The 18569-nt window shown below is 41.8% G+C and overlaps 1 protein-coding gene across 1 annotated transcript in view; it reads right to left on the reverse strand.

Moving 5' to 3' along the window:
• Positions 1-1140: 1140 nt before the first annotated feature.
• The window catches only part of IPMK (inositol polyphosphate multikinase), a 44256-nt gene continuing 26827 nt past the window's right edge, over positions 1141-18569 (reverse strand). Inside the window, exons 4-6 of the mRNA XM_054071650.1 lie at positions 17416-17588; positions 7814-7895; positions 1141-6801 (exon numbers count right to left, since the gene is read on the reverse strand). Coding sequence (XP_053927625.1) covers positions 6167-6801; positions 7814-7895; positions 17416-17588 — 890 coding nt within the window. The 3' untranslated portion in view covers positions 1141-6166. The remainder of the gene's footprint in view (positions 6802-7813; positions 7896-17415; positions 17589-18569) is intronic.

Genomic DNA, 18569 nt, shown 5'->3' on the forward strand with positions numbered 1-18569 from the left:
CCCACGGGACAATACCGAGACTATTGAGAGCACTGGGTATACAAGCAAGACAATACAGTCTAAAAATAACCACCAACAGAAACCTCCACCAAAACCCAACAGATTGACAACGAAACCGGAACGCTGCTGCCACAGGCTTTCAGAACTGGGGAACTGATCCTGGGTGCAAAATAGCTTGTAATCAACAACACACAGCATCTTGTGGGCCTGTGAAGTGTTTTGCAGTAAGAGCTTAGGGAATTATAGAGATTTTAGATGCAGATGTCCCGCATAAACAATTTAATTCCTTTTCTGGAAGGTATATGATGTAAAGTAAGACTGTGGTGCGATATATCCCAAAATGAGTGGAGGCATTGTCTGCAAGTATCCCTTGGCTGGAAAATACTAATAATTGGCACCAACTGTTCCAACCTAATTACAACCACGATGCCGATCAACTGATTATTTTAATTTAGTTTTCACATTTGCAAGGCAGTCACTCTGTTGCCCACCTTAGCACAGGCAGTAAATCCATTCCTGCACAGCTCGAATGAAGCCTTCTTTGAGGACAACTCACAGCACTCTGCTTCACAACCTAGAACACAAAGGAACAGTGTAGCTTCGGCACATTTTCATCTTTTTCTTCCTCTTACTGCCCTGCTACCCACCACTCTTCTGAAAAGACAGGCAGGAAAATCAAGTCACTTTTTTTTCTTCTATCTCAACTGGGGGATGGCTTTGTCTTCTCCAATCCTCTTTCCATTCAGGTTTTAGGAAAACACTATGGTGGAGTGCTATGGGCATTGAATACAGCACTGACCAACAATTCACATACAACACAGCAAATTGTGAACTTCTGTGCAAAGCCCAAGGTTCTGTTTTGGGGTTTTACTGTGTGGATTCGTTTGTGGGCTTTTTTTTTTTTCATTTGATAGGGGTGAGTCTTGTGCACCAGAGCAGGTTTTCCCAACAAACCAATGGATGCCACGCCAAAAATACAGTGGTAAAGAAAAACTGGTAAATCCAAAGTAAACACCCATCACGCAGCACACGGAAAAGAGAAAGAAAGGGGGATTCATCAGTACAGGTGTAGTCAAGGTAACTTTTCTAAAAAAATTCCCTGAATTAAAAAAGAAGCCAGTTATACTTGCAAGTCACTTGCAGCAAATTTTAATAATTTGCCAAATATACAGCTATTAGAATTACCCTAAATATCACTTAGAATTAAGTTACAAAAGCTGGTTGATAGCATAGTACAACGTTCTATAAAATGAACACGCATATCAACACCACCCCCTGCAGTCCAGTAATGGCAAAAAATAGCAAATGAAATTACAAACACATACAAATTAGAGATTGGGTGACGGCTTTAGACACTTGAGTCAAAGAAATTGAGACCAGACTAAACTAGATACATTCATCCATCAAGCATAACTAATGTAGAATTTTATATTCTAAAAACAATTAACAACACATCAGGTGCAGTTTCACATGCTTTCATTTATCTTCCAGTATGACTCCCAGAGTATTAAAGTGCCTTTGTGCACTCTAGTTCCAGGTATTATCAGGTGCAGCACATGTTACATTTGGAAGTTACTTCGTAAGTCACTTCTTAAAATAAGTAAAATAACTGCTTGAACCAACACATACAAATCGAACTAAGGTGTTTTTAAAGTACCCTTGTTCTGATTAATTGATGTTGAATGCCCTATAATAAACTGAACTCCATACAGGGCCCCTCTCCACTAAACAACACTACAGCAAATAAGATTTCCTGAGTGTGTTTTCTGCTGTACAACCCCATTTATCACCCTTTAAAACACTGCTCAAACAGCTGTATCTGCCCTTTAGATGACACCTCTGCAGCTTTCATTTATAGGTTGCTATGAACACAGCAAACTGGCAGTGTTTGGCCTGTGGTAATGGAGAGGCACGTACTCACAGGTAACATCCCACAGCGGTCTGCTCTAAATCCATAAACGTGCATGGCATATACTCCCTGTGAGATGCTTGAAGACTTGCAGCCTTTGGATCTTTTCCGTAGGCACTACCTGCACTGCAGAAATGCCCAGCTGTCCTACTTGGTGCTCCTTATGAACTCCCATCTCCTCCTGCTATGCTACCTTCCTAAACACAAACCTCAACCTTAACTGCAGCACGGAAAGGCAAACTTCATGCGGTCTGGCTGTCACCCACCTTGTCCCCAAAATCTCCTCTTCAAAACACAGATCAAGAAGCTTCACAAAACCTAAATCCAATCCCCATCAAAGCATGTTCTCTGCTCACGTTCCACTCCTACTCTTTCATGGGAAAGAGTACAAAAGGGAATTTGCATTTCCCACAGTCTCTGAGGCATTTTGATGGTATTTTTCAATATTTGCATTTTAAAAGCAGTTACGGGGCATCGTTTTTTTAGCAAATAAAGATTCCACTTCAAACCATTCCCCGTGATGCTACAAGAGGTGGCCAGAGGCAAGGGCTGGAGAAGGCACTCAGGAGGAGTCTTAAAAAAATTCAAAGGGAAGATGAACTAATCATAACCTTAACCAGCAGATGTGGATGCGAGTCTCTACTCTTCCACTGTCCTACACTTGATAATACTTCACATCATGAAGTGAGAACACTACAGTGGTCTGTAAGCTCCACCCTGGGCACCCCTGCCTGAGGCAGCCAGCACAGGCCATGCTTTCCTGCTGCTGCTGCTGCAGGTGACAAGGCCCGCGTTAAATACTGCCCGAGCCAGACACCCATCAGCAGGAGCACTCTGCCGTGAGCAAGTCTCACCGGGGCTCCAGAGGTATTGTTTACCAACGTGACATAGAATACCGTGTGTAGAGAAGTATTTCAAGAACGTACACACTCTGTTAATCAAACTAAAGGGAGTGGTGACCTCCTAATCTAACGAGTCCTCTAGAACTCCTCCATAAAACTGTAGGGTTATGGAAAAGAATTATCAGAGTATGTAATAAAGCAGGAACAAAAGAGAAAATAGTACAGGTTTCATGTGAATCACAACTATAGGTAAAGTCTCTGGTTTTGTTCATAAAATGATTTGCTTAAGACATTTTAAACATTTCGTAATGGTATAATAATTTCCAATGTAGTTTATGTAATAAATTCCACCCATATCCAAAAATACCATATATGTAAATGCTTTTTTTTATAAAACTTTATACAATTCAAGCTCTTATTAGGTAAGCCCATACACAATTCTTACGATCACCTAGGCAGAAAGTCTTCACAAAAGCGTATTTCTGAGAGTACACAAACAACAGAGCTTCCATGAATATTCCCTTTTGACGATTGACTCCGCCAAATCAAACTCTTATTGCTTAAAATTAGAACAGATGGGTTTTGTCAACAACAACAGCACTCAGTGATACCACACCAGCCTGGGAAGGGACCTGCCTTCATTTCTACCAGACAGAAACACCCATAAGCCTCATCACTGTTTCCTTAAAGATTTCCACATAACTGTGCCCATCCTGTTACATTTCTTATGGAGAACAAGAGAGGCATCACTGGGAAGGAAGGAAGAAGATCGATGGCAATGTATAAGCTTAGTGACCAGTGCCTCCCTCTTCTTCTAATTAATTAATTCTGTTACATGTTTAATAATTTCTGAGAATGCATCTCCAACTATTACTGAAACCAATCTGATCAGATACAAGAAACTAGAAAGGCCGATCTAAAATGTGCAAGGACAATGTGAACATAACCCTTTGCAGGCCTAAATTCACAGCTGGTACTACGCCAAAACACCTCTACAGCAAGCTTTATTTACACAACTTCCAATTAAAAATACTGCTATCTCTCAAGCTACATTTTAAATTAACAGAAATACATCCATAATAACTACTGGTAAAAAAACATGATAAAATTATTTTATTCTTTTTTATTCAAAATATTCTGACAGTTTAACAACATTCCAAGTGCGTTACAAACACTGCCACGGTCCACACAACAATCAATACTTAAACAGCATTCAAACACTGAAGACATATCTTAAAGCAGAGACAGGAGAATGCACTTATACTAGGAGCACAGAGATCATTTTCCAATAACTGACTTCTTTGAGGCAGATGGCTGATTTCTCTGGCACAAAATGGATTAAGATCCAGGAGAGATGAGTTACACAGGACAAAAATTCAGATGTACAAATGTTTTCCCTCGTATTTGCTATAAAACACTGTGGATTTATCATACAAGGCCTCTACCAGCCCAGACTACACTAGTATTGACTATTTACGGGATAGAACAACAAAATCATAACAGAGAAACCAGCATCAAAGCAAACAAAACCACAAACTCTTCCTAGAATATGGCTTAAATTAGTTCACAGGGAGTTGGGAACCTATTAACTACCTGGTGCACTGGAAGTACCAGGCAGAAGAAAAACACTTTATCTTCCTGATAGTCTCCCCTCAGTCTTCACCATAATTTGCATAACATGAACAAAATGATACCGCCCCTCCTGCCATGCATCAAAAACATCACGGTACTAACAGATTGTTTTCATCGTTGAATGTATTAGCCAATACTACATCTAAAGTTTAAACAATGTAGTTCTACACATAATACCCTGTTTCTTCCAATTAACTCAGGTTCTCAGTGAGCTAAAATTTCAGCTTTATTTAAAACAGCAGATTTGTTTGAAAAAGTATTTATCTCTGTCTGATATAGAAAACATGTCAAACTGAGGACCTGCAAAGACGTGTACACAAATGAGTGCATAGTGCAGAACATCATACAGAGAGCAGCAAGGCCACGGTGTCACATTAAGTTCACATGTAAAAGATGTATCTTTGCTTCCAATGACAAAATCCATTCTAAAAAGTTTTACTTCTGAGTCTTAAAGCATTAAAATCTTACTCTATGGATGGCAAGGCTCTTCCGTCCCGAATTCTCGTATAGCTGATTCTAGGCGTGGTAGGACAGCCATGTACACAGCATACAGAAAAGACACACCAGAAATGCTTCAGACACAACATCCTGATCTCAACTATTTCATATGAAAGCTTGAACTTTTCCTGTGAAAAAGAAGGAAGTGGGACAACTTTCAAACTGCTATGTGTCATTTAAAAAAAAAAAAAAAAAAAAAGAGCCAGCTTTAGCCCAGGATAAGAGAGCCACAATTCACCACAGCAAATGGAGGCACATCTGGTTGCTCCAGGGCTGAGTCGGATCTTTGCAGGAAAGGGTCCTTCGTTGTTCCTGGTTGGTGCTCCCCAGCAGTGGAAAAGTGACCCGTAGAGGAAATCTCTGTATGCTTACTCAAAAAGCTTCGTTTCCCTACTCAATTGGTTCGCTTTTAAAAGCAATGGTTTTGGAGAAGGGCCATCAAAACAAAGGAGCGAGGCAGTCCCCTTAGTCACAACATCAGACACTCCATTAACAGACTGACTTAATCTCCTAAACCAACTTAGTTCTGGAACACCTCGTGTTTGCATTCTTTTATTCTTTCTTAGGAACAAACAGTTTCTCTAGCAGTTGTGCAGTTTAAGCCTGTTAGGATTTTTACTCCAACATTTTCTTAGCACCTCAACACAAATTACGTTGTAGCTTGTCTGTGGTGGACATCAGCTATGGACAACCACCACGAGGAGAAGCGCCTACACCAGGGCTGAAAGAACAACAGTATCATCCTGTGACACTGAAAAGCATTTTTTGATACACTGGCTTCCAGGTTAGACTACTGACTCAGAACTTGATTTCCCTCAAAGCAGGGTTAACTCCAGTTATTCAAGGACAGTAAACACAGGAGGGCAGCACTGAGGACATGAATCCCGCAAGTTAGTTTTCAGTCCGTTTTCTGAAAACCTGTTAATGGAGACACGGCTCAGTGTCAAGGCTAAGTGGGGAAACGTCATCTATGCTAAAGTAGTTACGGGAACTAACATAACCCTTGCTTATTGTACTCCTTGGATTCAAGCCCACCATATATATTTCATGCTACTAATTTACCTATCTTGCTTCATCTCCAGTATCTTCATCCTTTCACACTCCCTAATTATCTATTATTTTCCTGAGTGAGATTATAAAAAGTTAAACCCTTCTACCAAAAGTACAAAGACAAATAAAATATAGAACAATACAAACCCAGTTATACAGCATTACAAGTGCAGAAATTCTTCATGTTGTTGCTCTTCTTTATCATTGGCCCCCGGTAAAAACCATAGCAAAGAATTTAGTTATCCAAAATATTTTTAAGTACTTTGATTAAATTCTTCAGACCATAAATATAGCCCTCATCCCTTGTGTTGCTAGGAAACACATGAGCAAAATCTATCATTCGAACTTCCACGTTTGCGCTTTCCTTGATCTCTGCTGGCATGTGACAGAACACTTTTTCCAGTTGGGGTATAACGTTTCCATTCAGATGCTCCTGTGTAATGCACGTGCTGCTTTTCCACATGTTGCCTTGCTCCAAGCTTTCAACCTTTAGTGAGAGTTGACTGTGGTGCCTCTTAGAATACGCCTTTTTGTGAAGTGCATAAAATTTGGACAAGCCTTTAGCAACTGAGGCCTCGATTTTTCCATTCTCTGTAGAATTTATTACATGAATGTTGTTATTATACTCCAGTATGTCTCCACCTGATAACAGTCCTTTGGGCATTCCTCTCTTTTCTGCCAAAGCAACATCACTGAACCGCACGGTTGTTGCCTGACAAGAACCTTCATAAACAAAGAGTAGTGAGCTTGCATAAAAGTTGAGCTGCTTCTGACCCTCAAACCACTCCAGAATCTTTTCAATCTTCTGAATGCTGGCAGCTACCGCATCTTTTCTCAAGCAGTACCCATTGTGGAAAAACTTGGCGATGCCTGCAAGAAATAGACATGTTTGGGGATTATTTTTACCGCTGAAGAGAAATCAAACACTTTTCCATGCTTCTGGGATAAGAATAGTTCTTGATTTGAGGAAGCCGACCGTGCTACTTTCAGCCACTTATTAACTAAACCAGATGCAAACCGAGGAACTCTGTTATCCTTAGTCACCTCGCCTGCAAAGGGCCTGCAGTACAACACTACAGATTGGCTTTCGACTATAAATAAAAATAAATAGTCAGTGTATCAACCTTACAGTAGATGGACATGGTTCCTGCTCCCCAGGTCATTTTAGCAAGCATACGGGCGGTTTGGGGCAGGGTACCGTTAACTTCCCCAAGGATTGGGAAGCTCAAGCAGCTCTTTATCCAGAGTGACAGAGCTAACAAGTTAGAGCCAGCTCTGGAGAGAGGTGTCTTTGTGCATGTCCTTCTGTCCCTCAGCGGGGGACAGATGAACAGACATCAATTAATAACTAGTTTGATATTTTTACCATCACCAAACAGCCGCATGATGGTAGATAGCCTTTTTTTATTTATTGTTAATATAGGACATGTGGATTGACTTCAACCTAGAAGGTCCCTCAAATGGAAAGATACATTTTACAGTAGCTTTTTAATGTAAAAGACAGTATATATTCAAAAAAGATAACTAGAGATAAACGCAGATGATAAAAACATGTAATACTCCTAAAATATTTTTATTTCATTATTGTTTCAAAGCTGCAGAGAAATTGACTTCTATCATTATCATCTCCTTATTAGGAGGAAAAGACACATGATGAGGCAATTCCTGCAGTCTACACCACTTTTACAGCCAACTGCAAACTTAACCTAGGATCAACAGGTAGTTGAAGTGATACAGGAAACTTCTGAAGACTCATCTGGCAAGAGGAGAAAAGGGTGCTTTTAAAATGGCAACACAGAATACTTCTTTAACAGTTTTATAAATAAGTACATAAATGAAAAATGACCAACAGCACCAAATTCTGACACACAAATTCCCTTACCATCCTTCACTGTTTCCTTTGTCAAGCTCCTTCCGTAGTGCTGGTTTTGTGTCTCATAGCTGTCAGAAGAGACATGGTAAACCTGCAAAAAACAAGGAGGCATCTCTGTACTTACTCCGAACAACCAATATTTCTGCAGCGCTATCGGAGGCCTGACAGGACAGCTGCAAACCCTGGTCCCAGTGCCATCCTTGGCCAGCATCGAGTCACTAACAGCAGCCAGCACTGCCGTCTAGTGCTTTGCTCTGCAAAATCCTCCCACTTCACTGCCCGGGGCCCAAGCTACAGCTTTCCTGCACTCGAAAGAAATCATTAAGTTAGCAAAAAACAACATTTCCATTACAGGAAAATATTTTATACCGCGCCTGCCTTGTGAATCAATGCTACAACTTGAAAATATCATACTCCTACCTCTCTTACTATGAATATTGAATCAGTAAGACATAACAAGCTGAAAAATTCAACGCAATTATTTTGCATTCTTAAAACCATAAACATATTTAGTAGAACAGCAAAGCAATAAGAAATACTGCAAAGTGACCAGGAAGACCCAGCTCCACGATGCCCATCAGAAACTATACACACTGGCACAAATTAGGTTATCCTAAATAAATGACAGCAGCCTGGGGAAAGCTCAGTTCCAGCACTGGTAGTGGTACATCTGCTCTTGCCTGAAAGGGAGGCAACTCATAAGGGTACAGTTTTGTCCATATCAGGAATTGTACAAGCTTAACAACTTAATTCAAAATATGTTTTACATAGACACACATTTTGTCATGAACTGGAATAATTTCCATAGCAGAAACGTGCCAGCCAGCCAGGCCCAAGTATAATTTGTTTATGAGAGCGCAGACAATTCTTATTTGCAGAAATAGTGGTGTTACCAAGCAGGCAGCTGCCTCTGGCAGAAACTGTGCTTGGCACTTGGTCAGACCACCCAACCCTGCGGTACCCATCTTGCCGGTAGCACTCTGCCCTCCCTTCACCTGCTGTAACAGGAGAGGATCCCACTGAAAGCAAGTTGTCGTGCAGCAGTGAGACACCGATCCCTCCTTCAGGGTGTTTTTCTCAGTGTAGCCCACAGAGACAGTTCAAGACAGTGAAACATCAACGCATTAAACAAAACAGTAGACAAGCAATAAGTCAAAAATAAGAATCTCCTATTGTCATGGCAGCCCCCACCCCAAAAACTCACTCTCCCGACCAAACCACAGTAAGCAAAAGAGAAAAACACAAGTCCACAACTCCTGCTTCACCAAGGAGTTGGGAAGAAAAGTCTCAAGTAGTTCCTACTTTGACAAAAAGATAGAAGTAATTAAGTTCAGGGTCCCCAAGGAACTTAAATCAATCACCATGGGTGGAAATCGATTTGAGTCATCAACCACATCAACCATAACTTGAAGGGGCAGTAAATAATTCTCATTATACTAAAGAAATAACATCTGTAAGCCTGAATGTTTGAGCTCACTTGGTAGCAGAGACACTTCCTAATGTTATGATTCCCATTTCCACTGTTATGACAGTTACAGAAACTGAGGCCCTGATACCTAGAAACTGCAGAAGAGCACAGCAGAGGCGAGTTATTCCAAACCAGCACCTGACAAGCGTGACGTTGGTTTCACAAAGGCAATCATTTCTCACCACTTCTTTTGTTTCTAAAGGACATAAAAGAATACAGCATACAACATAGGAATCCAATCATTACTTCTGTAAATACTTCAGGTATCAAAGTTACTTCCAAAAACATACAGAAAGTTTCAAAAAATTTTTAAGTTTAAGAAGTCACAAGCCAGGGGTAATTAAAAAAAGAATAAGAATAAAAATAAAATGTATTGCTTAGGAAGAAGATAGAAGTCTGATGACTACATTTAAGTTTTCACTGGCTCTGTATCCATTTTAATAATAGTAAATGTTTTCATTTAGTTGGTTGAGGGGCAGTTTCCTCTGAACTCCAGCACTGCAGCACACTCCTGAGCTAATAATCTTGTTTACCAGAACCTTATCTCTTCCCCATAGGAGCTAGCAGTTTTTGTGACGTGGGCACTTGCTCAAAAATGCTGATTAACACCTACAAGCTCATTTTGTTTTCCAAAGAAACACTGGAGCAGCATACAAGCCCCCTGCCCACCCGTGAGTCAACCCTACCTGTTATAATGCACACAAAACTGTTCTGCCCAAATCGAGTTCTGGATAGTTTAAAAATACCCAGGCAGATGTGTGTGTCTTGCACTAACAGTGCATTTTTAACTGCATAAAACGGTTGACAAGCTACCAAGTCCCACGCATGTGCCACAGTGTAACGTATACATTTATACACTATCCCTTCCCAACCTTTTCCTGTGTACCTGTTGTTGCAGCTGCCTGTACTAGCCCACTTCTGTCAAAACAGTAAGTCAAGTCAGTCATATCTGTAACTTTAACAACAGCCAAGAAATTTTTAAATAGGAAAATCCCATTTCTTGCGCGCTTGCTGCAGCTCACTATATGCTTGCTCTGAATCCACAAAGAGTTTCACTGTATAGTGTACACCAAACACACTCCTGACATGAATCATAGAATCCCTAGGTTGAAAAGCACCATTAATTAAATCGTGTCCTTATGCACTTCATCTCCCCGTCTTTTAAACACCTCCAGGGATGGGGACTCAGCCACCTTCCTGGGCAGCCTGTTCCAGTGCTTGATAACCCTTTCGGTGAAGTTTTTCCTAATGTCCAATCTGAACCTCCCCTGGTGCTACTTGAGATCATTCCTTCTCATCCTATCACCTGTCATTTGGACAAAGAGACCAAAACCCACCTTGCTACAGTCTCCTTTCAGGGAGCTGTAGACAATGATAAGGTCTCCCCTCAGCCTCCTCTTCTCTAGGGAAGACAACCCCAGTTCCCTCAGCTGCTCCTCGTAAGACCCATGCTCCAACCCCTTCACCAGCTTTGTTGCTCTTCTCTGGACACACTCCAGGACCTCAAGTTCTTTCTTGTAGTGAGGGGCCCAAAACTGAACAGAGGATTTGAGGTGCGATCTCACCAGTGCAGAGTACAGGGGGAGAATCACTCCCCTGGTCCTGCTGGCCATGCTGCTTCTGACATAAGCCAGGATACTACCCACAACACACTGCCTTCAAGAACACTCCTGCTTCATCAGTGACTTGCATACATTCTTACTACACAACCTCAGAGCTGTTTCGGTGGACAATACAGACCTGTCTCCTTAAGCCTAAAAGCAGCTCCCATTTGGTAAGGTTTTGGCATAAACAGAACTGGAAACCAGCATGTAGGTTGAGGTTTGTAATTAGTAGTGGAAGGGAGGCTCTGCAAAGGGACCTGAACAGGCTGGACCGCTGGGCTGAGACCAATGGCACAAGGTCTAACAAAGCCAATGCCAGGTCCTGCACTTGGGGCACAACAACCCTATGCAGTGCCACAGACTAGGAGAAGTCTGGCTAGAAAGCTGCCTGGAGGAGAAGGACCTGGGGGTGCTGGTTGACAGCCGACTGAACATGAGCCAGCAGTGTGCCCAGGTGGCCACGAAGGCCAATGGCATCTTGGCTTGGATCAGAAACAGCGTGGCCAGCGCGTCCAGGGAGGTGATTTTGTCCCTGGACTCAGCACTGGTGAGACCGCACCTTGAGTACTGTGTTCAGTTCTGGGCCCCTCACCACAAGAAGGATGTTGAGGCTCTGAGGCGTGTCCAGAGAAGAGCAACGAAGCTGGTGAGGGGCTGGAGAACAAGTCTTATGAGGAGCGGCTGAGAGAGCTGGGGTTGTTTAGCCTGGAGAAGAGGAGGCTGAGGGGAGACCTTATTGCTCTCTACAACTACCTGAAAGGAGGTTGTGGAGAGGAGGGAGCTGGGCTCTTCTCCCAAGTGACAGGGGACAGGACAAGAGGGAATGGCCTGAAGCTCCGCCAGGGGAGGTTCAGGCTGGACATCAGGAAAAAATTCTTCACAGAATGGGTCACTGGGCACTGGAACAGCTGCCCAGGGAGGGGGTGGAGTCACCTTCCCTGGAGGTGTTTAAGGGATGAGTGGATGAGGTGCTGAGGGGTATGGTTTAGGATATATCAGGAATGGTTGGACTCAATGACCCAGTGGGTCCCTTTCAACCTAATGATTCTATGAACCCTGTATGGGCAGCACGTCAGAAAATCCAGATGATTAACTGCCGAGCGAAATTATCTTCAGACTTCTTCAACTTGCACTTGGCTTTTGTGTCCCCACGAGGTGTTCAGTTACTGCTGCTTGCATACACAACCATACTGTTGTACCCTTTATCCAATCAAGGTTAGTTCATCTGACGATGCTGAACTGAGAGAAATCTTGAAGTAACATAACAAGTTGGTACAGGGTGGTCTTTAAAGAAGCACAACCCTCTCAGTGGTGAGATACACAGTTTGGAAACCTGGCAACTGTAGCTTTAGAACATTAAGCTGAAGATGGGATTCAGGAAAACAAATATCAGATGTTATATAATGTTACTTACGGTTATTCAGTACTGACTTCCATGGCGCGGCAGAAAAATACACACACTGTTCAAATACTTATCTATGGCAACTCCCTCGGTTCCAGACAGCATATTTTAAATACATATTCAATAAGGCCAACCTGTTCGGTGGAGATACCACTATCACAAATAAAAATCTCTATTAAGTAACTCTGAGACCTCCTTCACATCTGCAAAATAAATTAACAGATCCACATCACCAAAATGAGAAAAACAAATTTCGTGCAGGCTCGCACGGTGCTACAGAAGGGAAGTGCAGAGCGAAGGCGAGCTCAACAGCATGCGCAACATGGAGCCGTGTGCTGCTGACATCCCCAGCACCAGCCAGGGTCTGGGCAGAGGATTCACACAGAGCTCCCTGAGCCCATCCCTGCTCTCCGGTGGGACCTGCTCTTCTATGCAAGGACAAGGATTAGAGGTACATGCCTTGAAGCATCCAAAGGCCAAAGGGCTGAGCTGCCCACTCCTTTAAATAAAGTTAAGACTCACCACTAGTTCACACTTACACAGGTAAAAGCAGGCAAATGTCCAAATGCTACGCAGCTTTCTGCTTTCCAGTACGGTGCCTCTGCACCCTCACCCAGTACTCAGGTAATCCCCAGCCTGCCCGCAGAAGCGGAGCCAAGCCGAGAGCAGGCACTAACCAGGCAGCACACCCTAACCCCGTGACATCCAACATCAGCACCAGAGCATCTTCGCAGTGGGCAGCTCTGGTGCCAGGCTGAGCCCCACACCCACAGCTGGGTCCCTTCTGCCCAGACCTCACTATTGTCCCCATATAATGTACAGGTGTCCTTCATGTCTGAAGAATCCAGGTTTCTCCACAGTCATCTTGGGGACTGACACTGCCACTGCAGAAGACTTAAACACCAACTTTTAACAAGCCTTATTTTTTCTTTGTTTTCCAAAACAAAGAAAACCAAATATTTGAAGAAAAAATAACAAAGGGGGAAATTTTTTAAAATCTGTCCTCTTACTTGATTCGACACCTCTATAGTAATGGTGTAGCCCTATTACTGCTGCTGAAAGCACGTCCATTTCTCTAAATCCAACTTTCTAAACACCTTCTTCCCACTTTTTCTCAAAAAAAAAAAAAAAATCTATGCTGTTGCAGGACCACAAGTGATGAAAGCACACACATCCCTGCTTGCTGCTGGCTTGGAAATGCAGCACAGGACAGACCCACCCCTGCTCGCCCCTTTCCAAGACTCTATTTACACATTATTCTATCTGTTCTCTTTCTTTCTTTGTTCTTCTGGCACTTGACAGAGCACTTTATATGATTAAGTATGCCGCCAAATGCTCTGACAATCAATATAAAGTTTTACTAAAGTCCTTATATAAATAAGTTGTAGAATTAAATTATGTTGAAACTAATTCAGTGAAAAAGCATAAGGATAATCTCCTAAATCAAAGAAAACAACACTGCAGTTACATCACAAACCATTTTAAAAATAGCTTAGTACATCATGTTCGACACCCAGAACTTCCAAAGAGCCCCTCATTAGAATACATTTCTTTTATGCTCCCTTTTGTATACTAGGGGGTAAAAAGAGGCCATCTCATTTCATCCAACATCAGCTTTTTCCTAACATACAGGAACTCCTGTCAGCCATAAGGACACGAGTGGACCAGCTGTCAAACACCTGATGAGTCTGTCAGAGAAGGAAAAACTACTGGGAAAAAAATGCCAGGGCACTCATCTGTTAGAACTCACCCAAGAGGGTGACAGAGGAATCTCCTTAACTCTACACATGAAGTACCTCTGAAACGTTCCCTTCAATCCCTTAGCAGATAACAGACTCAGAGGAACTGCTGTGCTTAGCTCAGCAGCGTGGATTCAGCACCATGAGACTGAGAAATGATGAGCCCACCCCAACTGCCACAACCAGCGAGCGCAAGTGGGCAGAGGGAACAGGGGAGCGGCAGTGCAGAGCGGTAGCAAAGCCAGCACAGCCTCACCACTCAGCGCCTTGGCTTACTGCTCATTCCAACCACTGCAAACGTCCATTAAGACTTTTGGGGGGCTGGATTTTTTCAGGATTTCTTCTGGTTGGTTGGGGGAAAAGGGGGTTATTTATTTTTGCAGTTGTATTCATCTGTTTTCTTAAACATTAAAGCTTGACTTAGATTTGTAAGTGTAAAAAACCCAAACATTCTGGTCATTATTTACCGTGGAAGAATACGAACGCTAGATGATTTAACAGCTTTACTATTCCTCCCCTCCGAAATCTTGTTATTAACATATCAGAGGTTATGAAAACTACCCCAATACTAGAAAGTGTTCCTAAAGAACTCATAAAACGGACTCGGCTACAGCCAGTTTTAAAATATCTTGCAGGAACATGTGCTGTAGATTAGAGAACTCGCTTGTAAAAACAGCTCTGATGAGGTATCAGCGTTTCTGCTGCACTTGTTCATAGGCACAAACAATAAAAGTAAACAATGGATTACACCGGTAATCATGGGTTTGTGCTTCAAAAACCTGTTCCAGAAATATCATGGACTATGTGATACTGCAATCAATATGGTTCTGGAAGAAAAGGAAAACCTGCAGAAACTGGGAACTGTGGATTCTGAACGGATTGCAAATCTGAGATGAGATCACAACCCACACATTCTGCTTGTATTCAGCAGCATACAGAATACTCTATTTTTAATACTGCATGCAGTGCAAAGATACTCCTCTTATATCTATATTCCTACTATTGAAACCATATTGTACTTGTATTTTTGCTGTTGGAACCGTACCTTAGTTTTCCAACTTGTATTTAAACTCTCACCACTTTCATAACAAATCTATGTCCTCATCTGTCACAGGAAGGAACCTCTCCACTAAACATGAAATTGGATTTTTAACCAATGTTATTGAATTGACTGCAAATTCTAAACGCGTTTCCATGCTTTTATGCTGTCTGTTCTGTGCATTAAGACAAATACAGTTTAGCACATGTCAAATGCCAGAACTATGCACATAAATCAAGGCTCTGTCAAATAGGAGACTTGGTTCTTTTAAGGATAAACCACACATTTTATACATAACAGATGACTGCATATTTATCAGCGCACAAAAAAAAAAAGCTGTATTGATGGAATTCAGGGTAAAAAAAACCTATATTACATTTTTGCTTGTCTCTCTTCACAACAGCTTACATGATATGTGCCTTAAAAACCACAGATGATTACATTTTCTGTTTTTCCTGGCCCTCTCTTTCTTGCTCTTCTAAAATAGAAACTTAATAAGCAAGCCCACCTCCATGTTAAAAATAACACTGCATGGAAAGCTTAAAACCAAACCCCTCCACCTTCTGAATCGTGTTATACCATGTTCCGCCCAGCAAATACTGGCAACTTTCATCAAGCACGCTCGCTGCCACAGGCAGTGAGTGCCCATACAGGACAGTGTCTTACATCGTGGCCAGAATCTTGCAAAACTAAAGCCAGCGGACAGGCAGAGAGCACTGCGTAATCAAAAGGCAGCAAGCTGAGCACAGAAAACGTCTGTGAATTTAAACTTTGTAAAGCATTGCTGAGGGGAGGAGGAACCTTTTCAATTCTGTTCGGAAAATAACTTCCAACATGCAATTTGGTACCAAGGGCACAAAACCAATCTCATCTCGTTAACGACCGGCTGGAAACTGCAGTGCCTGGCAGAACCATCATTATCCACACAGTTTGAAGTAGGGAATCGAAAAAGTTTCTGCAACAGGATAAAGATACCAATAAATGACAATGTTAGGAACAACAGTCACAAGAAAAACACGGTGGAAGCAAGTAGTTGTTCCTTTTGCACTGTCATGAAACAAAGGATGTGAAGTACATTGTTTTCCACACGAGATAAGAAAGGTTATATAATGACCCAAGCCAAATCCAAAGCTGTAATCTCCAACCTTTCTTCTCCATCTGAACCGTTTGGCTGGCTTCTGATTTGACTCCCACATTCTGTCTCACAGGCTTACATAATTACTACTCATGACCACTATAATTTATGGCTGTAAAAGCTTATCTCAAGACAGAGTTAAGGCTGAGAGCCTAGACAATTAGGCACAAAACACTGCAGAGATATTAGAATTATTTCAAACAATGGTGCAATCTGAGAATTGCTGCTATCTAACAGCAAAGGGGAAGCTTATCGAAGTCTTCAGCCACTTACGCTTGTTGATGCAGAGCTTGAGAAGCCCTGGCTTTCTGTGCGTGAAAAGAAAAACAAAAATCTCACATCAAAAAGAAAATAATTCCTGCGCCAATCATAGCAGAAAAAAGTACTTTGAATGCATTTCATCAGGAATCCATTACTGACATCAACACTTATGTCACTGATCCATAAATGCTCTGTACAGCTTTGATTCACATTGAAGTTTTACAGTGGCCAATACACGATTTCGAATCTTCACCCTTCCCTCACGTAGGATAAGGAAATGTAACAAAGTGGGCACATCCACAGGGCCCTATTCACCTCAAACTAACCTTCAACTGACAGTTGTTCCTTGAGTGTGTAAGCATCAAAGAGCTTTTCTTCTGGTGGAATGCTTTTTTTAAATGCAGAACGTAAGCAGCTATTTATAGCTACATGCATCACCTCTGAGAGCTAACTTATTCTTCCCTAAATAGAAAAACTACATTTAAATTATTTTTATTTTTTAAAAAAATCAAGATGAAAAATATAGAAAAGACACAGCTTACTTTAAATTGCTACAAATGCTGGTTCAGCACGTAAATCTCTGATATAATCCCAAAAGTAAAAGAAATACTTTGATAATTTGAAATATCTGCTATGTGAGAAGAATTAATGACAACTACATTCATTTTTAAATAATTATAGTCTATCTCAACCCCCTTCTTGTGTACATATACAGCACCCAGGTTGTAAATAGAATTCCCAGAAGGGACAGAGCCAAGTTAAACACTTGTTGTGAATGACAGCAGTGTTCTGGAGCATATGTCACACAACAGTTGATACCAGTACTACCAACATATTCAGATAACACTATATTTACGTAGAACTCAAGAGGATTGTCATTTGCTACGGAAGTGCGCTGCTGTATCTGGTGTGGGACAACAGGCCAGAGCATTAGCTGAATTTGAAAACAAACCAAGTTCTTACCCTCATGCCAAGTACCAAAAAGCCAATCTCTTCCATCAGCGGGTACTTGCTGACCTGCTGCTGTATCTTCTCCGCTGAAGCATATGGATCATAACTTTTCTGACCTATTTTTACATCCATTATGCAAGGCTTATTAAACTTACGGGTCACATCTTCCAGTTTTAGATACATATCTGTTAAAAAAACAAAACTTGCGTAAACAATGGGTCAAAGCAACATAATTATACAGTTTCTGCTGTGCTTCTATGGAGGAAGAAGAACGGTTTAAGGCTTGCCAACACGTGAGCTCTTTAAGGGTCAAATTTGTCTCCAAACACTGGCTAAATCACAGTCATTTACACCCACAAATTCTGTTGGCATTAAATTCTAAATGCATTATTGTTTAGAAAATTGTGTACAGGTGAAGTGTGCTAACCTAGCACTCAAATTCAAATCATTGCCCAGATGAAATTCATGAGTAGCTTTTATTAAGACATTAGTACACTTTCAATAGCATGAATAAGTGCATTCAAATGCGAGTTACTACCTGGCTGGTTTTGCAGTGGAAACGGTGTTTCCTTTCTCTGTGTGAAAGGGTCAGAATTAAAACGCCAATTTTACTTTGTGTCATTTGAAAAATAAAATTAACATTCAAGAGTCCTACCCCAGAGGGGCTGAAATGCATCTCACGTTTCTCCTTTTTATCCCACTCCCCTCTATACTCAGTCCTCACATGTTTTCCTCTTTGGGGAAAACACTCCTCAAATCTCAGGTTGCCTTCCATCCATCTCCAAAAGTCTGTCTGGGAGGGTGGGTGGACAAACCCTCCCCCAATCCCTTGGAGTGCCTGAAGGTTTAAAGGATCACCTAAAACCTGGTCAAACTGGTTTATGCTTTTCACCAACGCAGGTTAGAAAGTGTTGCAAACATGATCTACAGCCTTGCTGTCAGAATCCAACAAGAAAACAAACTTCAGTCACTGCTTGGCTCGCAGACAACTCTGCTGGGAGGAAGCTCGCACGGATCTCCAGCCTTTGCCAGGGCACGATATGCACCAAGACAACACACAGCATCAACACACGTCACATTCTTCACATTAGCTTCTGCACATCCACTGATACTCAGTTACAAGCTTCACATAAAAGTTCATTTTTCTTCAAGTACAGCCTATTCCA

Source organism: Cuculus canorus, chromosome 7 (assembly GCF_017976375.1).
Source record: "Cuculus canorus isolate bCucCan1 chromosome 7, bCucCan1.pri, whole genome shotgun sequence".
NCBI lineage: Eukaryota > Metazoa > Chordata > Aves > Cuculiformes > Cuculidae > Cuculus > Cuculus canorus.